Source organism: Cornus florida, unplaced genomic scaffold, assembly GCF_030987335.1.
Source record: "Cornus florida cultivar Cherokee Brave unplaced genomic scaffold, ASM3098733v1 CherokeeBrave_3.0.0_Hap2_Chr03, whole genome shotgun sequence".
Taxonomy (NCBI): Eukaryota; Viridiplantae; Streptophyta; class Magnoliopsida; order Cornales; family Cornaceae; genus Cornus; species Cornus florida.
In genome coordinates, this window is record NW_026775573.1 from 5,989,394 (window position 1) to 6,013,998 (window position 24,605).

General features: G+C 34.9%; 4 protein-coding genes across 6 annotated transcripts; all 4 read right to left on the reverse strand.

Moving 5' to 3' along the window:
• Positions 1 to 1,972: 1,972 nt before the first annotated feature.
• LOC132298620 (ankyrin repeat-containing protein BDA1-like) lies at positions 1,973 to 4,321 on the reverse strand. 2 transcript variants are annotated; one of them, XM_059795022.1, is made up of 3 exons: positions 3,500 to 4,320; positions 2,436 to 2,814; positions 1,973 to 2,307 (listed from the first exon to the last, which is right to left on the reverse strand). In XM_059795022.1, the coding sequence occupies exons 1-3, from the start codon at positions 4,076 to 4,078 to the stop codon at positions 2,279 to 2,281; spliced, it is 987 nt and encodes a 328-aa protein (XP_059651005.1). In that variant the 5' UTR covers positions 4,079 to 4,320; the 3' UTR covers positions 1,973 to 2,278. The 2 variants fall into 2 exon arrangements, with proteins under 2 accessions (XP_059651005.1, XP_059651004.1); XM_059795021.1 differs by having other exon boundaries at positions 1,973 to 2,814; positions 3,500 to 4,321.
• A 4,131-nt stretch (positions 4,322 to 8,452) lies between these two features.
• Positions 8,453 to 8,926, reverse strand: LOC132300996 (uncharacterized). Its single transcript, XM_059798295.1, has one exon. It carries the CDS (start codon positions 8,924 to 8,926, stop codon positions 8,453 to 8,455), a length of 474 nt encoding a protein of 157 aa, XP_059654278.1.
• A 3,639-nt stretch (positions 8,927 to 12,565) lies between these two features.
• LOC132300997 (ankyrin repeat-containing protein BDA1-like) lies at positions 12,566 to 14,576 on the reverse strand. Its single transcript, XM_059798298.1, has 3 exons — positions 13,998 to 14,576; positions 13,816 to 13,914; positions 12,566 to 13,372 (listed from the first exon to the last, which is right to left on the reverse strand). Exons 1-3 carry the CDS (start codon positions 14,574 to 14,576, stop codon positions 12,566 to 12,568), a joined length of 1,485 nt encoding a protein of 494 aa, XP_059654281.1.
• A 1,810-nt stretch (positions 14,577 to 16,386) lies between these two features.
• Positions 16,387 to 21,877, reverse strand: LOC132299190 (uncharacterized). 2 transcript variants are annotated; one of them, XM_059795677.1, is made up of 5 exons: positions 21,313 to 21,875; positions 19,479 to 19,577; positions 18,485 to 18,529; positions 17,585 to 17,722; positions 16,387 to 16,960 (listed from the first exon to the last, which is right to left on the reverse strand). In XM_059795677.1, exons 1-5 carry the CDS (start codon positions 21,706 to 21,708, stop codon positions 16,595 to 16,597), a joined length of 1,044 nt encoding a protein of 347 aa, XP_059651660.1. In that variant the 5' UTR covers positions 21,709 to 21,875; the 3' UTR covers positions 16,387 to 16,594. The 2 variants fall into 2 exon arrangements, with proteins under 2 accessions (XP_059651660.1, XP_059651661.1); XM_059795678.1 differs by lacking the exon at positions 17,585 to 17,722 and having other exon boundaries at positions 21,313 to 21,877.
• Positions 21,878 to 24,605: the final 2,728 nt, after the last annotated feature.

The following is a 24,605-nucleotide window of genomic DNA, read 5'->3' on the forward strand; positions in this document are numbered from 1 at the left end:
CATACCAAGAAATGTTCAGCTCGTGGAAACCGTGGTCCTTTCCAAGTGCGGAAAAGAAGGTGAATGTAGGGTGTGCCAGGAACTACTGTCATTCTAAAGTAGATATCCCAACAACTATCCAGTAGGAGATTGTAAGGATCAGGCGATTGTATGAAGGACTGGAATTACCACCTTCAAAGGTTCTTTTTGCCTTGAAAAAGGACTTCTGGATTAATCTATGGCTAATGGAAAGGAAAGCGGTATTGAAAGTGCAGAATTTCAAAGTAAGGTACTGGAAAGTAAGAAAGATAAGTGTGAAACTTGAATTAAACATATTGAAGGTGCATTACATGAATGTAAAGAGACATGAATGTAAAGATATTGAAATGTTATTTTTGTTGTGTGATTTGAACAGAATTTGCAAGTAAAGCATAAGTGCTCTATTTATAGAGCTTTCTATGCATGTAGCAGCTTAGTGCGGCAACTCCAGCGACTTCCACGTGTATTGATTTCAAGCTGCCAAGTACTCCACGTTCTTCTAGCAGTTGTAACTTCCTCTTCCCATCTTCTTCCTCCTCTGCCACAGACTTCTCCCTTCTTCAAACACGATTTAATTAGCCCTGTTAACCACTTTCTTTAACAACTGTTTCGGTTAGTGGTAGTTCCCTTATGAAGTTCCACTACTCTCAACCGACGTCTTCTTGTTTAGCTAGGTGTCCCACGATCCTTGTAATTGTTTCTTTTTTTTAAAAGTCCTTCTCTCCCTCTAATTTCATATCCCATGCACATATATGGGAAGTTATTCAAAACCCACGTTTCCCTCATTTGACTGAACTTTCCTACTTAAGTCTTCCATAAACATTGTGGCCTCCTGAATTTCAGCGTCTTCCTTACGTCGTGGGTTAGTCATCCTCAATTCCTGTAACTTCCCATCTCAAGACTCTCCTTCTAGGTTTAGAGTTCATGGCATCATGGGTTTCCTTTTGAATTTCAATACCTTCTTTTCCTCTGCACCCACGTTTTCGTTGATTCTAGCAACCTACCTCAACCAGAATTTCCTTTCTGATTTTTGAAATCCATGACGTCGTGTACTCATTTGTTTCAGCAACCCCCACGTTCTTTTCTCTTGCAGGCTTGTATCTTTACTTAGCAAAATTGGTAACTGAATATTTGCCAAAAATCCCTACAAAGTAGGAGACATTTGTGGCACCACGTTCTCCTCTTCTTGATTAGTCATCTTTTTGGTCTTGTCATAATTAAAGACCACATAAAAACTTTTAAAAGGAACTGATATATCGTGGTCAGGGCTATGGTAAGTTCAATGGAACTCACCACGTATGGTAAGATTCATTCACATAGGGAAATGTGGGCCTTTTTTAAAGATAGCAAAAAATGGAAACAAAATCCATACAGCAAACTATACTGGCCCACTTGTAATACCATATAGCTTCTAATAACAATTTATGAGGGTTGCGATCCAACGTGGTACGTTCCACTGGAACTCGCCACATACTTCCTTCCTATTGGTGAATAACTGAAAGATTAAACTTCAACAATTCCATAATGTGCTTCCTCTTTTGGACATTTTAAAGAATTGATCCAACGTAGCAAGCTCATTGGGACTTGCCACATGTCGCCTTTCCAATAGGCCAAAAATAGTGGAGTAAACAATACTGTGTGTGTGTGTGAGAGAGAGAGAGAGATGTATTAAAGTTTGGTATTGATTAGTGATGTTTATATACAAAGAGGTGGGAAAGGCGGGGGAAATGGCTCTTCCTCTCTGTTTTTATATTTTTACCCCAGAAACAACTGTATGTCTATTATGAAGGCCTTCTCCTTGTGAATTTGTGTGTGCATGATCTCATTGCGCTCTCAATCCAATTGTTCAAGATCAACAACACTCTTAGGAATCTGCGTCTTTGAGTATTGGAAATTCAAAATGTAATAAAACCATCTGAATGAGGTAATTGTTCTTGTAACAATGAATTAATAGAGAGCACACACTAAATATTTTTATTACGAAAATGATGAAAAATGTAATTACAATGCAACAAAGCTCCAAAGAAATAAAGTATCACCATACAGAACCTAAAATTAAGTAGGAGAACTATAATATAGAGACTCTGTCTGGACCTCCATTAACTTGCATGTCTCCACCTCTTCCAAGCTTTCTTTCCACAAACTGGCAAAAACCGCATAAAGAATGGTAGACATACGGCAATTACCATAAGTAGATTTGTGACGAGTTCGTTCTTCTGTCTGATGCTCTTAATATTAATTGAAACTCCATGAGTAAACATCAAGGAGTACATGGAAACCAGAAGCTCCCTATAAAAAGGAAATTCTACAGAGATATATTATGATGTTTACTGCCACAGAAAACCCCAATGTGTTGGAGAACCAAAACAAATAAGCTTTGGTAGTTGATTTTAGCATGTCAGTGGGAGGGTTCACACCTGCTTGAAAAGTGACCGTGGCAACCAGTGCAGCCACTACTAGCAGTGCATTGCGTGTTTCACCTGGTGAATCTCTTTGCCGCTGAAATTTGAAATATTCAAACAAATCTTCTGGAGTTTCTGGATCTTCTGATTGAGACTCATCCTGAGTTTGTCTGGCTTTTGAAACTTGCTGAAGAGATGGCGTCGACGGAATAAGACTAACATCTTGAGCCCCAATTGCTCCAGCACGTCGAAGGATTTTCCTGAGTTGGACATCCTTGGGACTTTCCGTTACTATATCCAGTAGATCCATTGCTGTCAAACCCTTTGAATTTGTGGCGTTCACTTCCACTATCCCTCTAATAGCATTCCTGTTACTAAGCAGTAGCTCTAAAATCTGCATAACAGAAATATGTGTGAAATAACTAATCTATTGGACCATGTGCTTATTAAAATGGTATGAAATGGACCAAATGGAAGACGACATAACAAGATGAGTGTAAGTTATTTAGATTCATTACGAATAGATTCTGATTAGTTACTACAAGGATTTGGTCTTAATTACTAGCACAATTTCCTCTCATGATTTATTAAGGAACTCTCAGCTGTTCTTTATCTTTCTGCACTAGTCTTTGGAAGCATCGTGTTATCATTAAGGCTGTGTTCGGTTGCATAGAATTGGAATAGGTGAAATTGAAGAAAAGCAACTTATTAAATTGAACCAAAATTTTCTCCAATTCCGTGCCTCCAAACACAACCTAACTTCTTTTATGACCTTTGACTTTCAAATTTAATGAACAATATACATATTGGTATACCAAGTCTTATTATAAATAAAGGGTGCATGAGATTTTTCTAAGGTAATGAATATATGCTCTGATTCTGCCAAGAGTGGAGAGCAAAGTCTGCTTCATAGCTGTCATATGAATAAAATTGGTTCAGGTTTGGAATTCCCATACAATTGATACCGTCACAAACATGATAATACTAACAAAAATATGTTTAAAAAAAATTAAATAAATAAAGAGTTAAATGTAAAAGAAGATGAAAACAGTGTCTCTAATAAAGTTAAACTCAGGTACCTGAAGTTGTTTTGTGGAGGCTGCAAGGTGCAAAACAGTGTTTCCATTGCAGTCAGCCCAATTTATGACTGTTTCCATGCCGGGACTTTTAAGCCATCTGAGCAAAGCACTAAAGGCTTCAATTTGGTGGTTTTCCACAGCTAGATGAAGCGCGGTTTCTCCAGAGACTGTTACATCTTTAACAGAGTTTGGGCAGGTGGAGAGCAACAGATCTATGACTCTAACTCTCCCCTTGATAGCAGCATAATGAAGTGCTGTCCTCTGGTCTTTGCCTTTGAGACGACAAATCGTATTATCAACTCTTAAAAGTTGTATCACTATTTCTACGTTCCCAGCCATCGAAGCAATGTCCAGAGGCATTAAACCTTCCTTGCTTGATTCTTTAGCTAGTTCAGGATTGCGTTTTATAAGCTCGCGTACAAAATCAAGCTGTCCAGCTTTAGTGGCAACATGTAGCAGAGACTCTAGTGGAGATGTTAGTGCAACATCAATAAGAATCAATGGCTTTTCTTGAAGCAATTTGTGCAGCAGTTCAACATTTCCTGTATAAGCAGCTTCAAACAATCTCTTAATATCCATTTTTGGATCTTAAACACCAAAAAAAACCTTTAGGGTGAGGTAGAACAAGTTGTTTAAGGAAGGTTGTGCGGGGAAAATAGACCACAGGTCTGATTTATAGAATCATCATGTCTCTGACATAGTGGGTGCATAAGGAATCACGTGTTTCTGGGTGCAAGTGCAATTGAAGTACCGCTTCAAGAACTAAAATGATTCGGGAGTGCTGGCGGTTAAGGAATTGGAATGGAGATTTCGGGAAAGGGGATTTCTTTCACATGGGTCTACCCGGATAAACTTCTTAAACGGGTCTAATTTATTTTTATAATTTTTAATATTATATTATTTCTTATCACACATGTCAAATTTTCAATCAACCACGTGGAGGACACAATCTGTCCTGGGTAGGACTTTATAACTGCAATAATGGGAAGATGATATAAACAATGTGTGCTTGGTGCAAAACTATTGCTATTTGCCGAGAAATCCCTTCGAGCTTTGGTGAGATCTCATCCCAATTAACTGAATTGTTTTGATTATTTGGTTTATACATTCAAATTTTGTTTGATATTTTTATTGAATGAAATATTAAGGAAGGTAAGGAAGAAAATTGAGCCAAAATAAAGAACATGAGAAGAGGGTGATTTTAGAAATAATAGTTAAAGGGAGAAGAATATACTTAAAAAGCTATAGATTGGAACAATGGTGACTGTCTTTTGTCTCTAATTATGCTTGCCCTTTTTTCTACTTTTTGATTTGAGTAGTTGTGACCTGATTTTAACATTAATAATCATTTTAATAATTTTAATTGAATAAATTTTCTTTTGACCTAAAAAAATATATATATGTGAAGTGCAATTTTAGAAAAGAGAAATATGAATATCGCCTCCCTAAATAATAAAATAATTTTAATAAATCTAGCCATTAGGTGGTGGTTGGGTTTGTCGATGGTTCACGCGGTTGAGCAAGTAAGGTCTGTGCGGGCTTGGGTTTACAAATTCACAGGCCGGGCTATGCATTAATAATTAATCCTTTAAAAAGGGCGGGTAAAAAGTTTCACCAAATATTTGGTTATTTATAAATTTCAAAAATAACTATTTGGATGCATGACAAAATCTTAGTTGGTAGAGGGGTAATAATGGAATGTACAAACATAGCTCTGTAGCATTGAAAATGAAAGAAACATGGCTTTTAGTCATTTGATGTCAACCATCATAGTAGGTCCACATATGATTTGTACTAGGTGAAAATTTTGTTAATGTAATCGGCACATTTATCCGTTCATTATTGTGCATGAAAATTTTCTCGTGAACTACGGTTTTTTGTATTTAATACTAGTTGTTAATGTACTCACTTACCAAAAAGTCATTTGTATTTGTTTTGTCACACATCTTGTAACAGATAAGGTATTGGGGACATGACGCATCATGCATCGTGTTATATTTATTGTTCGAATAAGTGCAGGGTGTGCTAGCACACCCAATTACTATCTCTATTCCTTGTGACATTAATATGGTGGGCTCCTCTCTTATCTCTATTTATTCACTAAGTACTTTGTATTGCCAACCCATGCAATACATGGAAGAGTTCTGGTAGATAAGTGCCATTAATAATTTCACAATTTTGGGGAACTCTTATGCAATGCAAAAATTGTAAAAGTGATTCTTATTCTCAGTCTCAGTCCTCGGATGAATGAGATGGGAGAGGAACTAGCGTGGTGAAAAAATTAGAAGAAAACTAGTGTCGATATTACCATTTCAAAAAACATCTTTTGTACCAAAACAATTACCTACACTAAGACCATAGCTTTGACTATGTATTTTGATGTCATGAATATGAAGTATGTTGCCTCATTTGAAACTGAGTGGAAATAAAGAGATAAAATCACTAATAATTAAGCACACGAAAAATAAATACATACATACCAATCATATACAATACATAACGGTATCTATGTGGTATATATAATTCCAAGTCTATGTAAACATTTACATAATTCTTATCATTGTTCAATATAATCGGCTATTTGTACTTGTCATTATACATTTTGATGAGAAAACAGGGATTAACATCATATTGTGGACATATATATACGGTGTAATTTTGATGAGGAAATTAGATGTTAATTAATTATTACAGGTCTTTATTAAATAGATGGACTTTCAACCTTGTTTTAAATTTTTAATGATAACTATTATCCCTCAGGATTCCATTTTAATAATCTTTATATCAGGGAATAGGAATTTTCTTTATTTAACAGTTAGCCATTTATCATGATTGGTAAATGGTTACATTATTTGAATGATAATATTTTATCATATATTTTCTATTTTGGGAAATCATAATTTGAGTAATCAAAATGATAACCCAGGTTGTCTGATCAAAAGAACTAGAACTTGCATTTAAGTTGAATTTCACGATTTTTGCAAAAACAAGTATAAAATCTATAATGTTCGTTTTGTTGAACATTGATACAACTACACTTGCCAAAAAAAGAAAAAGAAAGAAAGAAAATTGATATAGTTGAGATTAATTAGTAATTCCTTGAAAAAGATTCAAAAAAAATTATTTATCATTCGTGAATATTGTTTTTTATTACTTTAAATTTTGATTTGTTCTATAAAAACTTTTCTACACCTTTAATACTTTGTTATATTATATACGTGCCATCAATCTAAAGTCATATAAGATTATCAATAATTGAACAAAGTAATAAGTTGTGAGCGAAGCCAATTAAGGACACCGGTGTGGGGATGAGGGCGTGCCCCCTGATCTGGGCCAACCCAATATAATATATATGGTATTTTTTTTTTTTTTTTTTTACACTATATGAAAATAAATTATGGTGGTTAAATTTTCCTTTAACTTTTTTGGTTTAAATTTCTCTCATTTTTTTTTTCTTTTTCTTTTTCTACTTCCGGGTCATGCATATTTGAATAATTTTTTTCTTTTCTTCTTTTGTATTTTATACTACATATTTGTTAGGTTATGTTATATATATATATATATATATATATATATATATATATATATATATAAAATTTTTTTTGGCAGCATCATCATCTGGTGTAAATGGATTTTTTTTTTTTTTTTGAGAAATGGTTAATCTAACATGTTACTTACCAAAAACAAAAATAAAAATATGATAAAGAATAAGTTGTTTGTAATAAATCAACCATTTTTTAAGAAATATCATTCATAATATGATATGTGTTCAAAAAAAAAAAAAAAAAAGATAAAAAAAAAAGATGATTATAATAGACCCATTATTTTTTGTAAGGAATACCATCGATAATATAACTTGTATCAAAAAATATAAAATAAAGACTCTGCAACTTTAATGAAAGGCCTCATTTTACAAATTAAATCTAGCATCTCTAACACAGAATGCCTACAAATTAAATCTGTCATTAACATTTGATTGTTTATATAGATTTCAAAAATAAGTATTTGGATGCGTGACAAAATCAAGGTTGGTAGAGGGGCAATAATGAAATGTACAAACATGGCTATGTAGCATTGAAAATGAAATACTTTGTAGTATTCTTTCAGTCTTTAATAGCACTAGCTATTAAAGAAAAAACAAATAAATAATTTAATATATGCACTCATCTACCAAAAAAGCAAATTTGTATTTTTTTATTTTATTTGTATAATGTATGTTGTAACATTAATATGGTGGCCGCTCTCTTGTCTCTATTTATTCACCAAGTCCTTATCAATAAGGACCACCAAACGTATTCTTGCTATCAACCGTGTTCGGTTCGAATTGCAACTTTCTACAAATCATATTAAATTTAATTTTTATCAATTCTTTGGGATCAGATTGATTTAGGTTTGATACCCAAGCCAATGCAATCTAAATCCATGGTCACCCAAGATGAAATCAAATTTGTTAGTTACTTCGAATCTAAGACCAAATACAAGACCAGCGAAGTAAAGAGAGACAAATTCCCTGTAACACACTAAAAAGAATATAAGATTAAACACTGCAAGTAACTAATAGTAACTGAGTCCATCATATTACACTCTTTTTTTTTTTTTTTTACCTGCCAATGAAAATTTGTTAGATTTTATTTGTTAATAAAGGTAGATGGTGTTAGAAGCTTGAATGAAGAAGCTCAATGGTGATACATATTGTTTCGAATTCAATAAGGACCAACCACAACATGAACATATAAATCTTTTTTTTTTATAAATTGGCTACTCTTTATTTATTTATTTATTTCCTAAATAAAATTACATTAAACCAACAAAACAAGAATACAAAGCTACAAGAGAGGCCATACCCTCACATTACAATTGAAAAGGGCCATTTCCATAAACCAGAAAAATAAAAAAATAAAAAATAAAAAAAAAAAAAAAGCACCAACAAACAACACATAGCAAAAAACAATGTCACTTCCACCTCTTGAACAACTGAATCACAAATCTCATTATAAAAGGCACAGCAGCTGCAAGCAGAACATAGCGAAAATTCACTGATTCACCTGGTGCAATAGCGAAAACTGCAGAAGCATAAGTTGCATACATTGAGGCCATGGCCACCCATATTTCGAAATGAAAAGGGAATCCATGAGTCAAAGAAACAAGGACAAGGATGGACGCGGAAAGAGAAAATGTGTTAGATATCAAGAAAACGTAGAATGCTACTTTGTGAGATGCGTAAATTGCCCTTCCTGCCTTGTGTCCATTGCTGTCATCCTGCCAAACTCCACCAGGAGGGTTGACCCCGGCTTGGAAGGTCACCGCGGTGACCAGAGCTGCCACTATTAGCAGCACATTTCGGATGTCACTTGGAGTGTCCTTGTGTTCTTCGTACCCAAACCTGAACCAGTTCTTCCAACAAGCAGAATCTGAAGGCCTGCCCATTTTCCTGAAGCTAATAGTGGTACTGAAAACTTCATTTTCAGAGTCTGATATATAAGAGAAATTTTGGACTGTCTTCTAACTCACTTTCCAATACACTCATTGATATTTAATTAGGAAGGTACTTTCATTCATCTTTCTTCTATTGACTTCCTAGACAAGAGTTAATTTGCTTGATATTAATATAATTTCTGTTCTTGTTGTTGTAATAAAATATTTTGGTGTTTCAACAGTCGAGGAACAAGAATCATCGGGATGCCTTCATGAACATGTGCTTAGAGTAAAACAACGTTATGTTCATCTTGGAAAATGAGTTGATTCGGTTAGAAAAATATGATGTGAAATGGTTGGTGTTTACCCTTGGCGTCACTCATTGAAGACAAGCTTACCTCATTAATCAAATAAAAATTTGACTTTCATCCCTAAAATTTCTTGGAAGCAAGTGAAAGACTTTTAGAGTTTAATTGGCTTTCATGACAACTTACATCCATTGACCTAGCACTAATACAAGAGACAAACACGGTTATGGAGACCAGGACATTGCTCCTACGTATATGCTGCTAGTACACATATGCTTGGAAAATGTTAGGAGAACAAATTTCCGCTACATGAGCTACTCACTCTGTTCCAATTTAAATGTCGCTTTTGGGGAGTAGGAATTTTTAAGGGGACATGTGGGACGTGTCTTGTCTCCCTGAAAAATTACTAATTTACCCTTCTAAGTTTTGAATATTCAAATTTGAAATTTTAAACTCCAAAGACATATATGGAAAGATGTAAAATATATTATTTGAAAAAGAAAAGTGACAATTATTTTGAGACAGACCAAAAAGGAAAGCATGACATTTTTTTTTGGGGACTGAGGAAGTAAAATTTTCTCCGATTCACCTATTCTATTTTCAAGGCTCCAACTCCATGCATAGCTAAATAAGTTAATTTTTACAATATTTTCTTTAAATTAGTTTTAAATGAGTTTGCCTATAAATAAGGCAGGCTGTCTTGCAGTTTTGTTGAAATTAAGCATACCTATACGTTTAACATGACCATTTTTTAGTCTTTATGTTTGAAGCAGTTATTTTGAACATTAGGTTCTTTGTATTGTCTATATTTCGATGAGTGATGCTATCGAGAAAGCTCATTTGTTATTAACTCTTTATATTTAACCACTGAATTGAGATAATTTTTAAAAAATATAAAAACTTGAATAAATCATTTAATACAATTTTTAATTCAGTGATTCAATTTGGAGAGCTCGTGGCTCTTGTTAGGTATCTTCTGGTTATTGATATTGAGTATTGAGCTAAACATACCACAATTAAGTTGTTTTGTAGAGGCTGCAAGGTGCAAAACAGTGTTTCCATTGTAATCACCCCAATTTATGACTTTTTCCACGCTGAGACTTTGAAACCGCTTGAGCACAGCACTAAAAGCTTCAATTTGGTGGCTTTTCACAGCTAGATGAAGCACAGTTTCTCCACGGATTGTTACATCTTCAACAGTGTTTGGGCAGGTGGATAGCAATAGATCTATAACTCCAACTCATTAAAGGCAAGCTTAAAAGATGATTTAAAGTCCATCATATTATACTTTTTTTCTTTTAGCAGTCAATGAAAAGTTGTTGGATTTTATTTGATAACAAGGGAAAATGGTGTTAACGGATTTTAAAAATATTTTAAACTTGGAATTTGAACCGTATTTTCAAGATCAACAATACCCTTAGGAATCTACTTCTTGAGTACTGGAAATTCAAAATATAATATGTGATAATGCAAGGGCATTTTCGTCTTTTCACTTTACCGTCCGGGTTTGTGGTTGGGTCCAGTTACATTTCCTACATTTTAATTTATGTGGTGATGTAGCATTTGTATGGTGCAATTGTGTATTTGTGGTGTAATTAGAGACAAAAAAATAAAGAAAAAAGGAAAATAATTTCAAGTGGGGCCCACCACTAACTTATTTGGCCAAGAAATCTTCTTTTTCTTTTCTTTCTTTCTCTTTCCCGTATGCTCTCTCTCTCCCTCTCGGTTCCTTCTCTTTTTCTTTCATTTTGGAGACAAAAACTTTGAGATTTGATTACTCAATCATCTTTCATCGGATATAGGAACCGTTTGAGGTGAAACGAAGCTTGTAGCGAGCTCTACGCATCCATACTATTAATTTCCAGATTTGAGTCTACCTTGGAGCTCGAATTTGGAGGACCTATTCTAGGGATTTCGGCTTGGATTGTGAGGTAGGGACATCTTAAGCCATGGAATCTTGCTCTATAATGAATCATGCTCCTCTATGTGTGTTATAGCATGTTTGATTAAAATGATTTAATTAACAACATGCTAGTTATGTAAATGTGTATAACATGGTTGAATGAAAAGTATGTCTATGTAATGGTTGTTTACATTTTGTTTTGAGGTTACTAACATGCTATAATGATGCCATGAGAACATGCTTATTTATTATTGTGCTAAGTTCCCATTTGTCATTATATTGAGATCATGACATGAGCCTACATCTCATTGGGTTGCATGAAAAAGGGAAGTGGTTGTCTTGAAATGAAAATGGGGATTTGGGAATGAATGTTTTGAAAAAAAAAAATTTGGTTTTGACAAACCCGGTGGCTGCGGGGTTACCAACGGGCCGGAGGTTAATGTAGCCTAAGGAGGACTAGGGAGAGTACCCTAGCGTGGTTGAGCTATTCGGGCCCCTCGACGGCGCCACGGGGTCACCAAGGGCCTAGGGACGGTAGCCAATCCTCCTCTCGTCGCGGCGGGGTTACCAAAGGGGGTTACATTAACTTTGAACGTAATGGTTTTGAGAGTGAAAACGGGGAGTGACTTTAGCATGCATTGTATCTCACTCCATTTGCATTTGTGTGTGATTGAATTTGACTTGTACTTGTAATTATTTTTCCCTTCAATGCATGTCCCCAATCTTCCATTGGCCTATGCTTTATTTGGATTCACTAGGACACAAGAATTGTGTCTTAAGTGTCACCTGCTGAGCTATATGCTCACCCCTATATCTATATATATTTTTTTCAGGTCTTGGAAAGGAACTGGTGGATGACAACCCACCTTAAGCTTGAACGGCGTTAGAAGTCCACTTTTGTATCTTTGTATATTCCCCATTACTTTGTAAAACACTAGAAGTGCAAAGATGTATAATTATTTTGTGGAACTTTGTCATGTAATATAACTAAAGTATTGATGATGTTTTGGATGGGAATTTGATAATATGCAACTTGTTGATGAATGGATGGATAATCCTAGTTTGAAGCATTGTCTAGATTAGTTGGTTGTATCATTATCTTTTGTTGCCGTGAATTCGGAATTTGAGCCATGACAGGTTAAAAATGCAATTAAACAGGTTGTGATAGGCTTATTTTTAGGGAAGGTCATGCCGAATTTTTTTTTGTTTAAAAAGTATTAGTTTTGAGTCGTTACATAATAAAAGAATCTTGAATAAGGTAAATGTTCTTGTAACAATGCATTATTAGAGACCACACACCAAATACTTTTATTACAAAAATAGTGAAAAATGTAAATACAATAATACACAACTCCAAAGAAATAAATTATCAGCGCACACAACCTTACAAAAAGTAGAACTATGATAGCCTCTGTGTTTATGTGAGCCTAGAAATTAAATTTAAGGGACGTTGTTCGGACCTCCATTAGTCTTATTGACTGAATGTTGTCTCCACCACTTCCAAGCTTTGTTTCCCCACCTTGGCAGCCACCGTATAGAGAATGGTAGAATGAAGGCGATTCCAAGAAGTAGATATGTGATGACTTCCTTCTCCTCTGTGATGCTACTAATCGAAAATCCATAAGTAAACATCATGGAGTATATGGAAACCAGAAGCTCCCTTTGAAAAGGAAATCCTCCAGTGAGATAGATTATGATGCTTAGTGACGCGGTAAGCCCCAATGTGTTCGCGAACAAAAACAGAAATGCTGTAGCATGAGAGCCGAAAATTGCGGAGGCAGCAGCTAGGCCAGAGGTTGTTGCTGGTCCGATCAAAGTTCTATTACCGGAACTTGATTGGGTAGTTGATTCTAGTAAGCCAGTGGGAGGGTTCACCCCTGCTTGAAAAGTGACCGTGGCAATCAGTGCAGCCACTACTAGCAGTGCATTGCGCGTTTCGCCTGGTGAATCTCTTTGCAGCTGAAATTTGAAATATGCAAACCAATCTGTTGGAGGTTCTGATTTTGACTCTTGCTGAGTTTGTTTGGATTTTGAAACCTGCTGAAGAGATGGTGTTGAAGGAATATGACTAACATCTTGAGCCCCAAGTGCTCCACCACGTCGTAGGACTTCCCTAAGTTGGACATCATTGGGACTTTCCATTACTATATCCAGTAGATCCATCGCTGTCAAACCTTTTGAATTTGTGGCGTTCACTTTCACGATCCCTCTAATAGCATCGCTGTTACTAAGCAGTAGCTCTACAATCTGCATAACAGAAATATGTAATATAAGCAGTAGAACATACTAATCCATTGCTGTCAAACCTTTTGCGTGTGGATTGCATAACAAGATGAGCATAAAATGCACAGTATTAACTATCATCCTAATTTTTTTATTTAGATTCATAATAGTTTATAATTTGATGCTACTTTGATGTAGTTTGTAAAGGTACTATTGATCTTAATAGAACAATATCCTCTCATCAAATTTTTCCCAAATATCACATGATTTGGTGAGGAACTCTCAGCTGTTCTTTATCTGTTGTAGACTTCGGAAGTATCATCTTATCACATCAACTTCTATGGCCCTTGACTTCCAGTTTAATGAACTTCTAAATACTAGCTCAACATATTGTTATACAAGAAAGTCTTATACATAAAGGGTGCATGAAGTTTTTCTAAGATAATCGATTCATGCTTTTATTTTACCGGGAAGAGGAGAGCAAAATTTGCTTCATGGCTGTCATAAGAATATAATTGATTCAGGTTTGATTTCCATACCATAGTACTGTCACAAACATGAAAATACTAACAAAAATAAAAAATAATAAAAGATGAAAGGCAAATGTAAAAGAAGATCAAGACTGTGGTTCTAATGAAGCTAAACATACCTCAAGTTGTTTTGTAGAGGCTGCAACGTGCAAAACAGTGTTTCCATTGCAATCACTCCAATTTATGACCGTTTCCATGCTGAGACGTTGAAGCCACTTGAGCAAAGCACTAAAGGCTTCAATTTGGTGGCTTTTCACAGCTAGATGAAGCGCGGTTTCTCCACGGATTGTTACATCTTCAACAGAGTTTGGGCAGGTTGAGAGCAGTAGATCTATAACTCCAACTCTCCCCTTGATAGCAGCATAATGAAGCGCTGTCCTCTGGTCTTTGCCTTTGAGACGACAAATCTTATTATCAACCCTTAAAAGCTCTTTCACAATTTCTACGTTCCCAACCGTGGAAGCTATGTCCATAGGCATAAAACCATCCTTGCTCAATTCTCTAGCTAATTCCGGATTGTGTTTTATAAGCTCGCATACAAAACAAAGCTGTCCAGCTTTAGTTGCAACATGTAGCAGAGACTCTGGGGGAGATGTTAGTGCAACATCAACGAGAATCAACGGCTTTTCTTGAAGCAATTTGTGCAGCAATTCAACATTTCCTGTATATGCAGCTTCAAACAAGTTTTGAACATCCATTTTTGTATCTTAAACACCAACAAAAGACCTTTGGTTGAGGTAGAACAAGTTGCTTAATTAATGAAGATTATGTATGAAAATGAACCACAGGTCTGATTTATAGAAATCATCATGCCGCTTTCCTATACACTATTGCAAGGGGGTGTTTGGACATTCCATCAAAATATTGGATTTCATTGTGTGACAGTAGCAACATGATACATAATTAGGACACTAAAAAAGTAATGAGTCCATTCACACACATTTTTCTGTTGAAATACTGTGTAAAAGAAGAAAAAAAAAAAATGGAATGTCTATATTTTGAGGTATTGTCCAAACGCCTCCTAATCGTTGTCCAGCAATTAAAAAGCAAGTATGGTCATTCAAGCAATGATAAAATTTAATAAAATGCGTTTACTTGATGGTAATGTCGTCATGTTTGGATTCGAATAAGAGACTTTTTATCTAATACAAGGTTTTAATATTCAAAAGTAGTTATTTAACTTGGATTTTGTCAAAAGAACAGAATTTTTTTAAAAAAAAATGTATATAATAGCCAAATTTCTTGAGTGTTGAACACGTATTCTTAACCATATTGATTTGGCACCATTTTTCCTTTTGGGAGGTGGTGATTCATGCATTTGGGGAGGAAGACCAGTGACTACGAAACCCTCAACACTTCCATCCTTGAAATATCTTGGAAGCAAGTGAGAGACTTCCAGAGTTTAATATATAGATGAGACACAGTCAATTGTTATATACTGTGTGTGTGTGTGTGTGTGACCATGTATTAAAACTTGGTGTTGATTAGTGATGCTTATACACAAAGAGGTAGGAAAGGAGGGGGAAATGGCCCTTCCTCTCTGTTTTTTTTTTCTTTCTTACATTTTTACCCCAGAAACAGCAGTATGACTATTATGAAGGCCTTCTCATTGTGAATTTGTGTGCGCATGATCTCATTGCGCTCTCAATCCAATTGTTCAAGATCAACAACACTCTTAGGATCGAATCTGCGTCTTGAGTATTGGAAATTCAAAATGTAATAAAACAATCTGAATGAGGTAATTGTTCTTATAACAATGAATTAATAGAGAGCACACACTAAATATTTTTATTATGAAAATGATGAAAAATGTAATTAAAATACCACACAGCTCCAAAGAAATAAATTATCACCACCTAAAATTAAGTAGGAGAACTATAATATATAGCCTCTGTGTTTATATGAGCATAGAAATTAAATTTTTGGGAGGTTGTCTGGACCTCCATTAACTTGTCTCCACCTCTTCCAAGCTTTCTTTCCCCAAACAAGCAAAACCCGCATAATTTATTTATTTTATTATTATTATTTTTTTTTTTTATCCCCGCTTTTTTGCTTCCTTGCTCTACTCTCAACAGCAACCAAAAAAAGTTCCTCGAGAAAACTGTCATCCATTTTCCTATACTTCCCCAGTAGCCAAACAGAGAATTTGATTAAGTCAAAAGGGGAAAGATCTGTACAGGTTCATGAGATTCGATGTTTTTAACCTATTTGTCTCAAAACTTCTGATCTGAATTCAAGCAGGCCACCCTTTAAGAACCACGTCTGACCATAAGAATTAAACATTCCTTTACTGTTATTAATGCATACATTTTGGAAGTATTTAAACCATCCAATTTAAAACTTCTTCTGTTGAAAGTCGATTGATCTAATCATCAAACCAGAATTTTGGTACACTTGATTCCAATTAATCCAGTGAACTAATACCTTTTCACAATGCTTAAAAGGTTATATTTCATGCGATAATAGAGAAATGTACTGGGTGCAAGTGCAATTAAAGTACAGCTTCGAGAACTAAAATTATTCTGTCTATTTATTTTCTCAATGAAGATCGACAAGCGAGTCAATGATTACTATATATATATATTTACAGATCCTCCTAAGTAACAGAAATGTAACTAGGACGTCGTCTGACTAAAAGAACTACGTAAATTTCTCTAGAAAGGGCAGGAAAAACTACAACAGTACGAGTGGAACGAGAGATACCCGTCAACTATCACTACTTGAATCTGTGAGCATTGAATTTCAGGTTTCCAGAACTTGTCGTGTTTCTTCTAAATCGTAGCGGAACAGGTTTCTCCAACACAGACACTTTAACATTACTCCATTGGTCTGCTGTTGTCGGAAGCTGTGCGATTTTCTCTGCAATTTCAATGTCTTCTGGAAGAACAGAACCAAATACAGTATACGCTTTTTTCCACTCGTAATGGTTAGCTAGGCTGATAAAGAATTCCGGGCCAGAACCAACCCATGCAATTGATCCTCTCCTTATGGTGGGGCAGTCTTCTGCTGGGATTTTCTCGAATACGGTCCCATGGGATTCAAGTGTACCTTGAATCAATGCAAAAGGAGGGCCAAATGGAGCCTGGATAGTTCATGTATAAGTTAACAGCTTACAAAATACCAAAGTATATTCATAAAGCATACAACTAAAGAGGTTAACAGACACACACTCTTAACTGCAAAATCAATCCCTCTCATACCAAACCTCCACACCTTCACGGACATGTCAGGTTTTGAGCATGGCTAGCTTGAATCAATGCCTTAACAACCAATGTAATCCAGTTCAGATTCTCTCAAGATAATTTCTATTAAGCTGCCATACTACCCTCTAGACTCTGAACTAAACTTCAACAAAATAAAAAAGAAGAAAGAACAACTTCTTCGTCAAGGTAATACAAAAATCCAGTAAGCTGGTGCTCTGATTTCATCACAGCAAGTGGATCTTAATTTATATTTTTTCCCCCGAGAGGGTTCTGGTAAGCACTACACAAACCCCCATGACAATCAGAACCCTGAACCTCCTCTCACTGTTATGGTTGGGGATACCTTTCAAGCCAAGAGCTATTTTTAAAGTGAACTAGTTGTTAGACATCAATATGATGTAGTGGAAGTGAAAAATATATAAACAAAAGACTAACTAGCAAAAGTTCTAAAGCATCCTACTCCATATCATACACAAATGGCATGTTTAAAATAGAGATTTTACATTTTCTATGTGGTTTCCCTCTGAATCCCAAAAGCTCCCCCGGCTTTCAGCACGATAAAACTGGCAACCCGGACAATAAGGTGTTGCCAACAGCTCAAGAATATAGGAAACAGAAAAAGGAGCACAATCAGGGAAAAGCTGCAAAAAGGAAGCACAAATTTATTATACAGTTGGAAGGTTGTGATTTTTCAAATTAACTGGAAACAAAATGATTAAAGATTTCAGCAATTCTTACTTTTTTATCTTTCTTTGAAATCAAAGAAATGTTAACTAAGTTGACATGATAATTTTATACAGAAGTTGAGAAGTTTTTGGCGGGACCAAAAAAAACACTGCCTCTCAAAAGAAAAGAGGTTGCTCCTAACCAAAAGGACTCTCTCAAGCCTTTCTACATACTTCATATCCATTTTTACCATTCATGCGTCTGTGGGAAATAAGCTGGAGAAGCTACGATATGACTATAAAAGGGGAGTTAGGGATGGTGGCTTGGGGTTTAGAAGGTTAAGGGAATTATTTTAAGAGTTAAAGAGGAAAAACTTCAGGTAATAGGGTGGTTACTGGTTACACTCAGATATGCGGAGAAATGGGAAAGATAGAGGTCTTCGTATAGTGTTTGGAAGGGTATAAGAGCATTTCCAAACAATCAATGAGGCAGATTCTACCCATACTGATATGCTACAGCTTTAATAGCAAACTTTAAAACTTACTGTAGAAATGACAAAATAAGTGAACAAAATGTACTAGAACAGATGAATCAGGGTAAACAACTCGGTAACATATTAAAACAGTGTATGTTTAGTTTAGAAGCATATATAATTGAAGTTATGGTTTCTTTGTACTTGTGCGGAGAATGGCTGTTTAAGAAATCATTAGACAGTTAAATCTGCACCATAAACTTACTTTTACATGAAGAACTCCATAGTCTGTTTCCAAGCCAACAATACCCTGTGAGAAAAGAAGAAATATGAACAACTATACATCGTCAGTTTATTATATTCAGTAGTACTTGGATCAGAAAGGCAAATATAATGATGTTGATTACCAGATACGAAGTTCAGACACCAAGAAATTTCCATTTACCCTAATTTTTATAAGAATGAAGGGCTACATAATTTTTTTTTTTTTTTGATAGGTAATAAAGGGCTACATATTCCTATACTCATTATTGCAATAATACTATGGGTTTCAGATTTTGGACAGATGAGTTCTGTTTAACCTCATTTTACAGTATAATCTGATAAAATACTGATCAACATCGACATGTTCACTTATTAGGCACCTTGGAATCATCGCGAGAGATTGTAAACTTACCTGATTTTATTCAATAACCTAACACTTGTATTCATATACCAAAATGAGTAATACTATTTGATTTACTTCAAAGTCATTTTTAGCAAGAACAATTTCTTTGAAAGGCATAGCAACATTACGTTTTCACATTTCTTTCAAAAAATTTATACGAATTGAAAAACAACTTCTAAAAAACTAAAAGTTGCTTTACTTTCGAAAATAATCAAGCAAAAGCAGAACTTCAATGTTCTTACTGCTTGACCGTGCGTCAATAAGAATTATCATATAATGATTCTAAATTATGAAGTGTTATCCAGCAGATTACTGCAACAGGTGTTACAGGAAGATTATTACTGCAAATATGGAGCTGTCATGCCTGCCATCTATACTATTATAATAGAAAGAAATAACTTTGTCCAACTGCACTGGTTTTTTGCAGCATGTTAAAGGAATTACTGAATGAGGACCGCTGTGTTCTGATGGCAAGAAAGATGGAATAAACAGGGTCTACAAGAGCTTTGTGTACTCAAATATATGGAAAGACAATTACCAGCAAGTTTAGCATTGAAAAGTGAAGTCATGTGATGTTCAGCAGACTATATACCTCTTCTTTTCCGAAGAAAAGCCCAGAAGTCCAAATAACTTCTTTCCCTGAGTCTTTCCGATCAGGGGCCAAAGTATCCTTCTGTTTCTTCAACCAGCACTAAAAAAAAAAAAGAGGAAGAAAAGAATCTGAGAGTCGTGATGTGAATAACTGTCTAAAATATATAGTCACAAACATGTACAAATAAATATTGATTTATATAGAAGTATAGAACTATGTAAACATTCCCTGAAGAGATCAAACAACACCTGATATGAAATTTTGCTCTGAGACCACTCTATAACTTTATGAAGAAGCCATGTTTAAACAAGTCCATCATTTGTTGATAAGCCTTCCCCATATATGTCAACCTTTTCATTTGGCAAGCTGACAGACTCTAAGAGCCATTCAATCCATTGAACATTCTAAGCTAGAGGTTCCTTTCAACTCCCAAAAACTGCCTGCGTTTTAGTATTTTTCAAGTTTTACCCACACTTACATTGAAAAAGTGTGACCATCTTGATGCAGCAATTGCCAACAAATGCTACATGTTATTCAAAGTCCGGTATCAAGCAACCCATTTATGACATTCATGCCATTGACAAACAGATTCCACCAGTCCATTTTAGTATTAAGAATCTTTCTCGCTCCGAAAAGATCCGTGTTAAGCACCTATGTTTTTGTTCGCATGTGAATGGGACCAGACATATTTCGATCTAAGGCATGATGTGTGGTGCTTGTTAATAAATTTTTTTTTTTTTTTAATGACACTGGATCAGAGGTCAAAATAAAAAGTATGAATTAGTTAGGGTATGGAATTATATCATGGTAAAATTAGAATCCGGAATGTGATAAAGATTGACAGCAGGAGATACTCAAACACACTATGTTTATTATGAACCATACATAAAGGACATCAAGATAATTTTGACAAAGTGGGCCACTTATTTAAAAGGGATGGATGAAGTTGAGAGGCGCTACTAGAGTTTTGTTCAATTAATGCACCAAGTATCAAATTTGAATGTAAAAAAATATAAACAGCTCCAGCCATGAATTATGGCAGTTGAGACAGATTTTGATAAGAAACCGGAAAGAACCTGAACAAGTACCAATAGCTAAGATGATGACATCGACATAAATGAAGGTGAGATGAGAAAAGATAGAACTAAATGGAAATCCTGCATGAGAATTAAGAGTGTGAAGATACTGAGGACTAAAGACACAAGAAACAACTATAATATAGTCATGCCAAGTGCTATGAAGAGTGAAGACCAGTTTAAACACCTATAATGAAAGGAGAAAATTGCAATGGACTATCAAAAGAAGGGCAAACTGTGTTAAATAAAGAAAAACGTGAATAAAAAAACAAAAAAGTCCACTGCTCTACACCGAAACAACAAAGGCCAAATGATTAAAGAACATTCTAAAAGCACTATAAGGATTAGGGGAAGGCTCACCAAGAAAAAACTTGACAACCTACAATTTAAAAAAATAATAATAAATAATAAAAGAAGATGCATTAGAAATCCAGTAACTAATGCTAGATCCAGTAACTAATGCTAGATAAATAGAATAAGACTTTGCTAAATTGGATAGTGCATACAGCAAATGTAGCTAATTTTTCACACACTAGGGAACCAACAATTGAAAAGTAAGGCAACCAATACAGAATTTCAAGCTTCCAAACAACCCATCAAGTGTAGATGTGTGTGTGTGTGTATATATGTGAAACTAAAGTGAACCCAGTTCATCATTTCGAATTTTCAATCAACCAACTAAACCAAACTAATCAAACGAGAGAAGAGAAAAAAAAAACACACACACACACACACTTGAAGCCACAAAGAGAATATACCTCGCCATATTTCTGTCCACAACGTTCCTTATCCCCACAAAAGACCCAAGAATCACACGGACACGGCCCATCCTTACCATCACACATCTTTTTGCAAGCATCGCAACATTTTTTCGGAGAATTGAATCTGAAATCCGAACCACCTTTCACAGCATCACCCCAAAGTTCCAAATGTTCAATCCATCTACAGCATTCTCCATCTTCTCCGTCCAATCCACCATTTTCAATTGCTAACTCTTCTCTGCCCAATCCACCATTTTCAACCAAAGAACTGGCACTGGGTCGAAACATCAAAGAGAGCCATCCGTACACCATTAAACAAGAGACGAGAAACATCAAGAGAATCAGGAGAAACGCACAACGGCCGAGTTCTGCGTCGAATTTCCTACGACCCATTTGAGTTTGAGAACTGAATTGAAAAACCCAGAAATGTCTTCTCTTGATTCTCCTTTTAAACGGAGATTCAGTGAAGCTTTCATGGATGAGTTAAAGGTGATGACAAGGTGTTTGACGAAAATACTGAGACAACTCTCTTTGCATGATAACAAAACTAGGCGACATTTGTCCATTTTTGAGAAAAACTTTGCCAACTTTTACGTAAAGTTTGTTATGAAATATGTACTGTTAGATTTTGAGTGATGTTACTCACTCAAGCCAACAAAATAGGCTAATTACACGATGCAATTAGAAATGTATTTTTCTTTTTCTGATGTGACATAATCATATATTATCACATAAACAAAATGATTAATCACTTTATTTTTGTGTTGATAGGTTGGTTAAGTTTATGGCTTTCAGAAAATATTCAAATAGACACGGTAAAATTGCTATGATTGTTTGTATGCAAAACTGAATTATATATCATATTTGTTTGTAAGCACTTTGAATTTGATTAATCACTAAAATTGATTTGAATTTGATTAATCACTAAAATTGATTTTTTTCAAATCCACCTGAAGAATGATAGCACGAGAAGGCCTTAAAGCTTTCTAGAACATCCACATTTTAGTGAAGCAAATACCAAAAGCAAATACCAAAACCAGGATTGTTGTGTCATAAGCTCTTTGGAAGCTGTCATTGGCGTCAATAATAATAACTTTTTGGGCATTCGCTACTCAAATTATCACGTTTTGAGAATAAATTGCTTTAACTGGTCATTAGCCAAAACCCAATTTGATTTTCAGCATCAATTGTTGAACCGTGAATGAAATTCCAATTTATATTAATTCCAACAGCCTGAGATTGGGGCTGTAAAAAATAAAAAGAATGACTATTCAGGAATTGGAAGACTAGATTTTTTTTTTTTTTCTTTGAGATAATGAGATCTAATTGGACCACCTTCTGTTCACAAAATTGATAAAATTAATTCAAAATTGAGATGAATCGACTTCAACTTCTATAGTTTCACATTACAAGGAGCCAAGTAATTTGCAGTGGAATGCTTTCAAACAGCTTCGTAACATAAGTTTCCATGGCTACCTTGTTCCAAATTTTGTTTCAGTCTGAAAAAATATACTAAGGAATCAAAGTCCATTGCTCGAGAGAGTTGTTGCTGGGTTACTTCACAGCTTAGATTTGATTTGACAATGATTTCTTATGATTCTTACTCTCTCTACTTATCACAGGCACATACATAACTCGTTGACGTTACATGAATACATATCGAACTGATTTCCCAAAAAGAAAAGAAATACACAAACACATCATAAGGAAATTTCTACAGTTTATTTCAATAATTTTCTCTACTGGACTTTCTTAAGACTCAGCAGTAAAGAGTAAACTGCAACAAACAACTTTATCACACATAAACTTTAACAAAAAACTTTATCAGAGACATCAAAAAAGGAGTCATCAACCAATTTCCCTGACTTTTATTACAACATAAACATCTTCACAAGAATAGAGTACATTACATAGTGTTGCTTACAAAGCAAACATCACATAATCAAATGAACTAAACAATGATCTTGGGGATGTCGTCCATACAGAAATAACACTCTTTTGCTGGAATTTTGATGACCTCAATATATACACGCACACAAATACAAATGGAAGAATAACTAGAATTTGACAAATACCATTTAAGAATAAAGGGCCAAAAAAAAATACTAATAATAACAATGTCAAAATGTTTTCCTTGGAGTAACCATCACAACAAATAACAAGGTTATTTGATAGTGCCATAAGCACTTGTAGCATGTTATATTGATGATCATATATTGTTCCAACTCTTACAAGCCCTACTCCTATCCACCTTATTATAGAATACCACTTGCTTCCGACGAATACCTACTACATTATAGAGTTCTTCCATATACTACTATGCATATACACAAAGTAAGGAATTTTCTAGATATCATGCACACACCATTTAGTAAACCAATAAAACGCATGTGAAGTGTCTGTGAGGTATAATCTCTACAAAATTTATTTTCCATGCAAAACAAAGCTTACCTACAAAGTTGACCTCCAGCAAAGAAACAAGAATCTAAACAGCAAATTAGCTCAACTATTTGAATGTAAATCATAACAAAAACTAAAGACAGAAGGGAGAATCAAAGGCACAACTTTTAGTTAATGACCTCTATAGATCCCAATTCAAAAGGTAGAACTTCTATTCTAAAAGATGAAACATAGAACAATAAATCTAAACTAGTGATTTGGAGTTCTGCAGTGACACCAAATGTATAACTTGAAAATTACTTCCCAGGGTCAAAATCATCATTAAGTGCCACTAGCCCAAGATAATATGAAACATGCAAGCACAATCCTTTTTAAAGAGGGGAGATATTCAGGAAGGAAAAAAAGAGTTGGATTACACATGGCGGGTTTTGGGTAAGGTATATATATCCTGAAAACAACAATAAGGTCTAATATATTTGACAACAAAGCAGCAGCCGAGTCTCAAAAAGATATATAAGAAAATAAAAAATAAGGGATAACAATATATAGTCAAGATGTGATTCTCATACGCAACAGCAATTGAGCAAACATCACAAGATTTTGACCCTTTTCAAGATTCCTTGAAGGGGACACTTTCTTAATGAACCTTCACCTATGGTTATTATAATAGAAGAACACAAGTAGTTCACCTTTGAAGGATTGTCCCACTAAATTCCAGAGAAACAATAGAACACCTACCCTATCTCGTTGTATCGATGTCTTTGCTTCCCTTCCAATAATTATTTCTCAATCAAAAACCCATATGTAGTTCTTCGTATTTCCAATATTTAGAATGGAAGGCCTCTGCTCTATTTTCTACTACTATTCTGCTTCCCACTATCTAACTATGA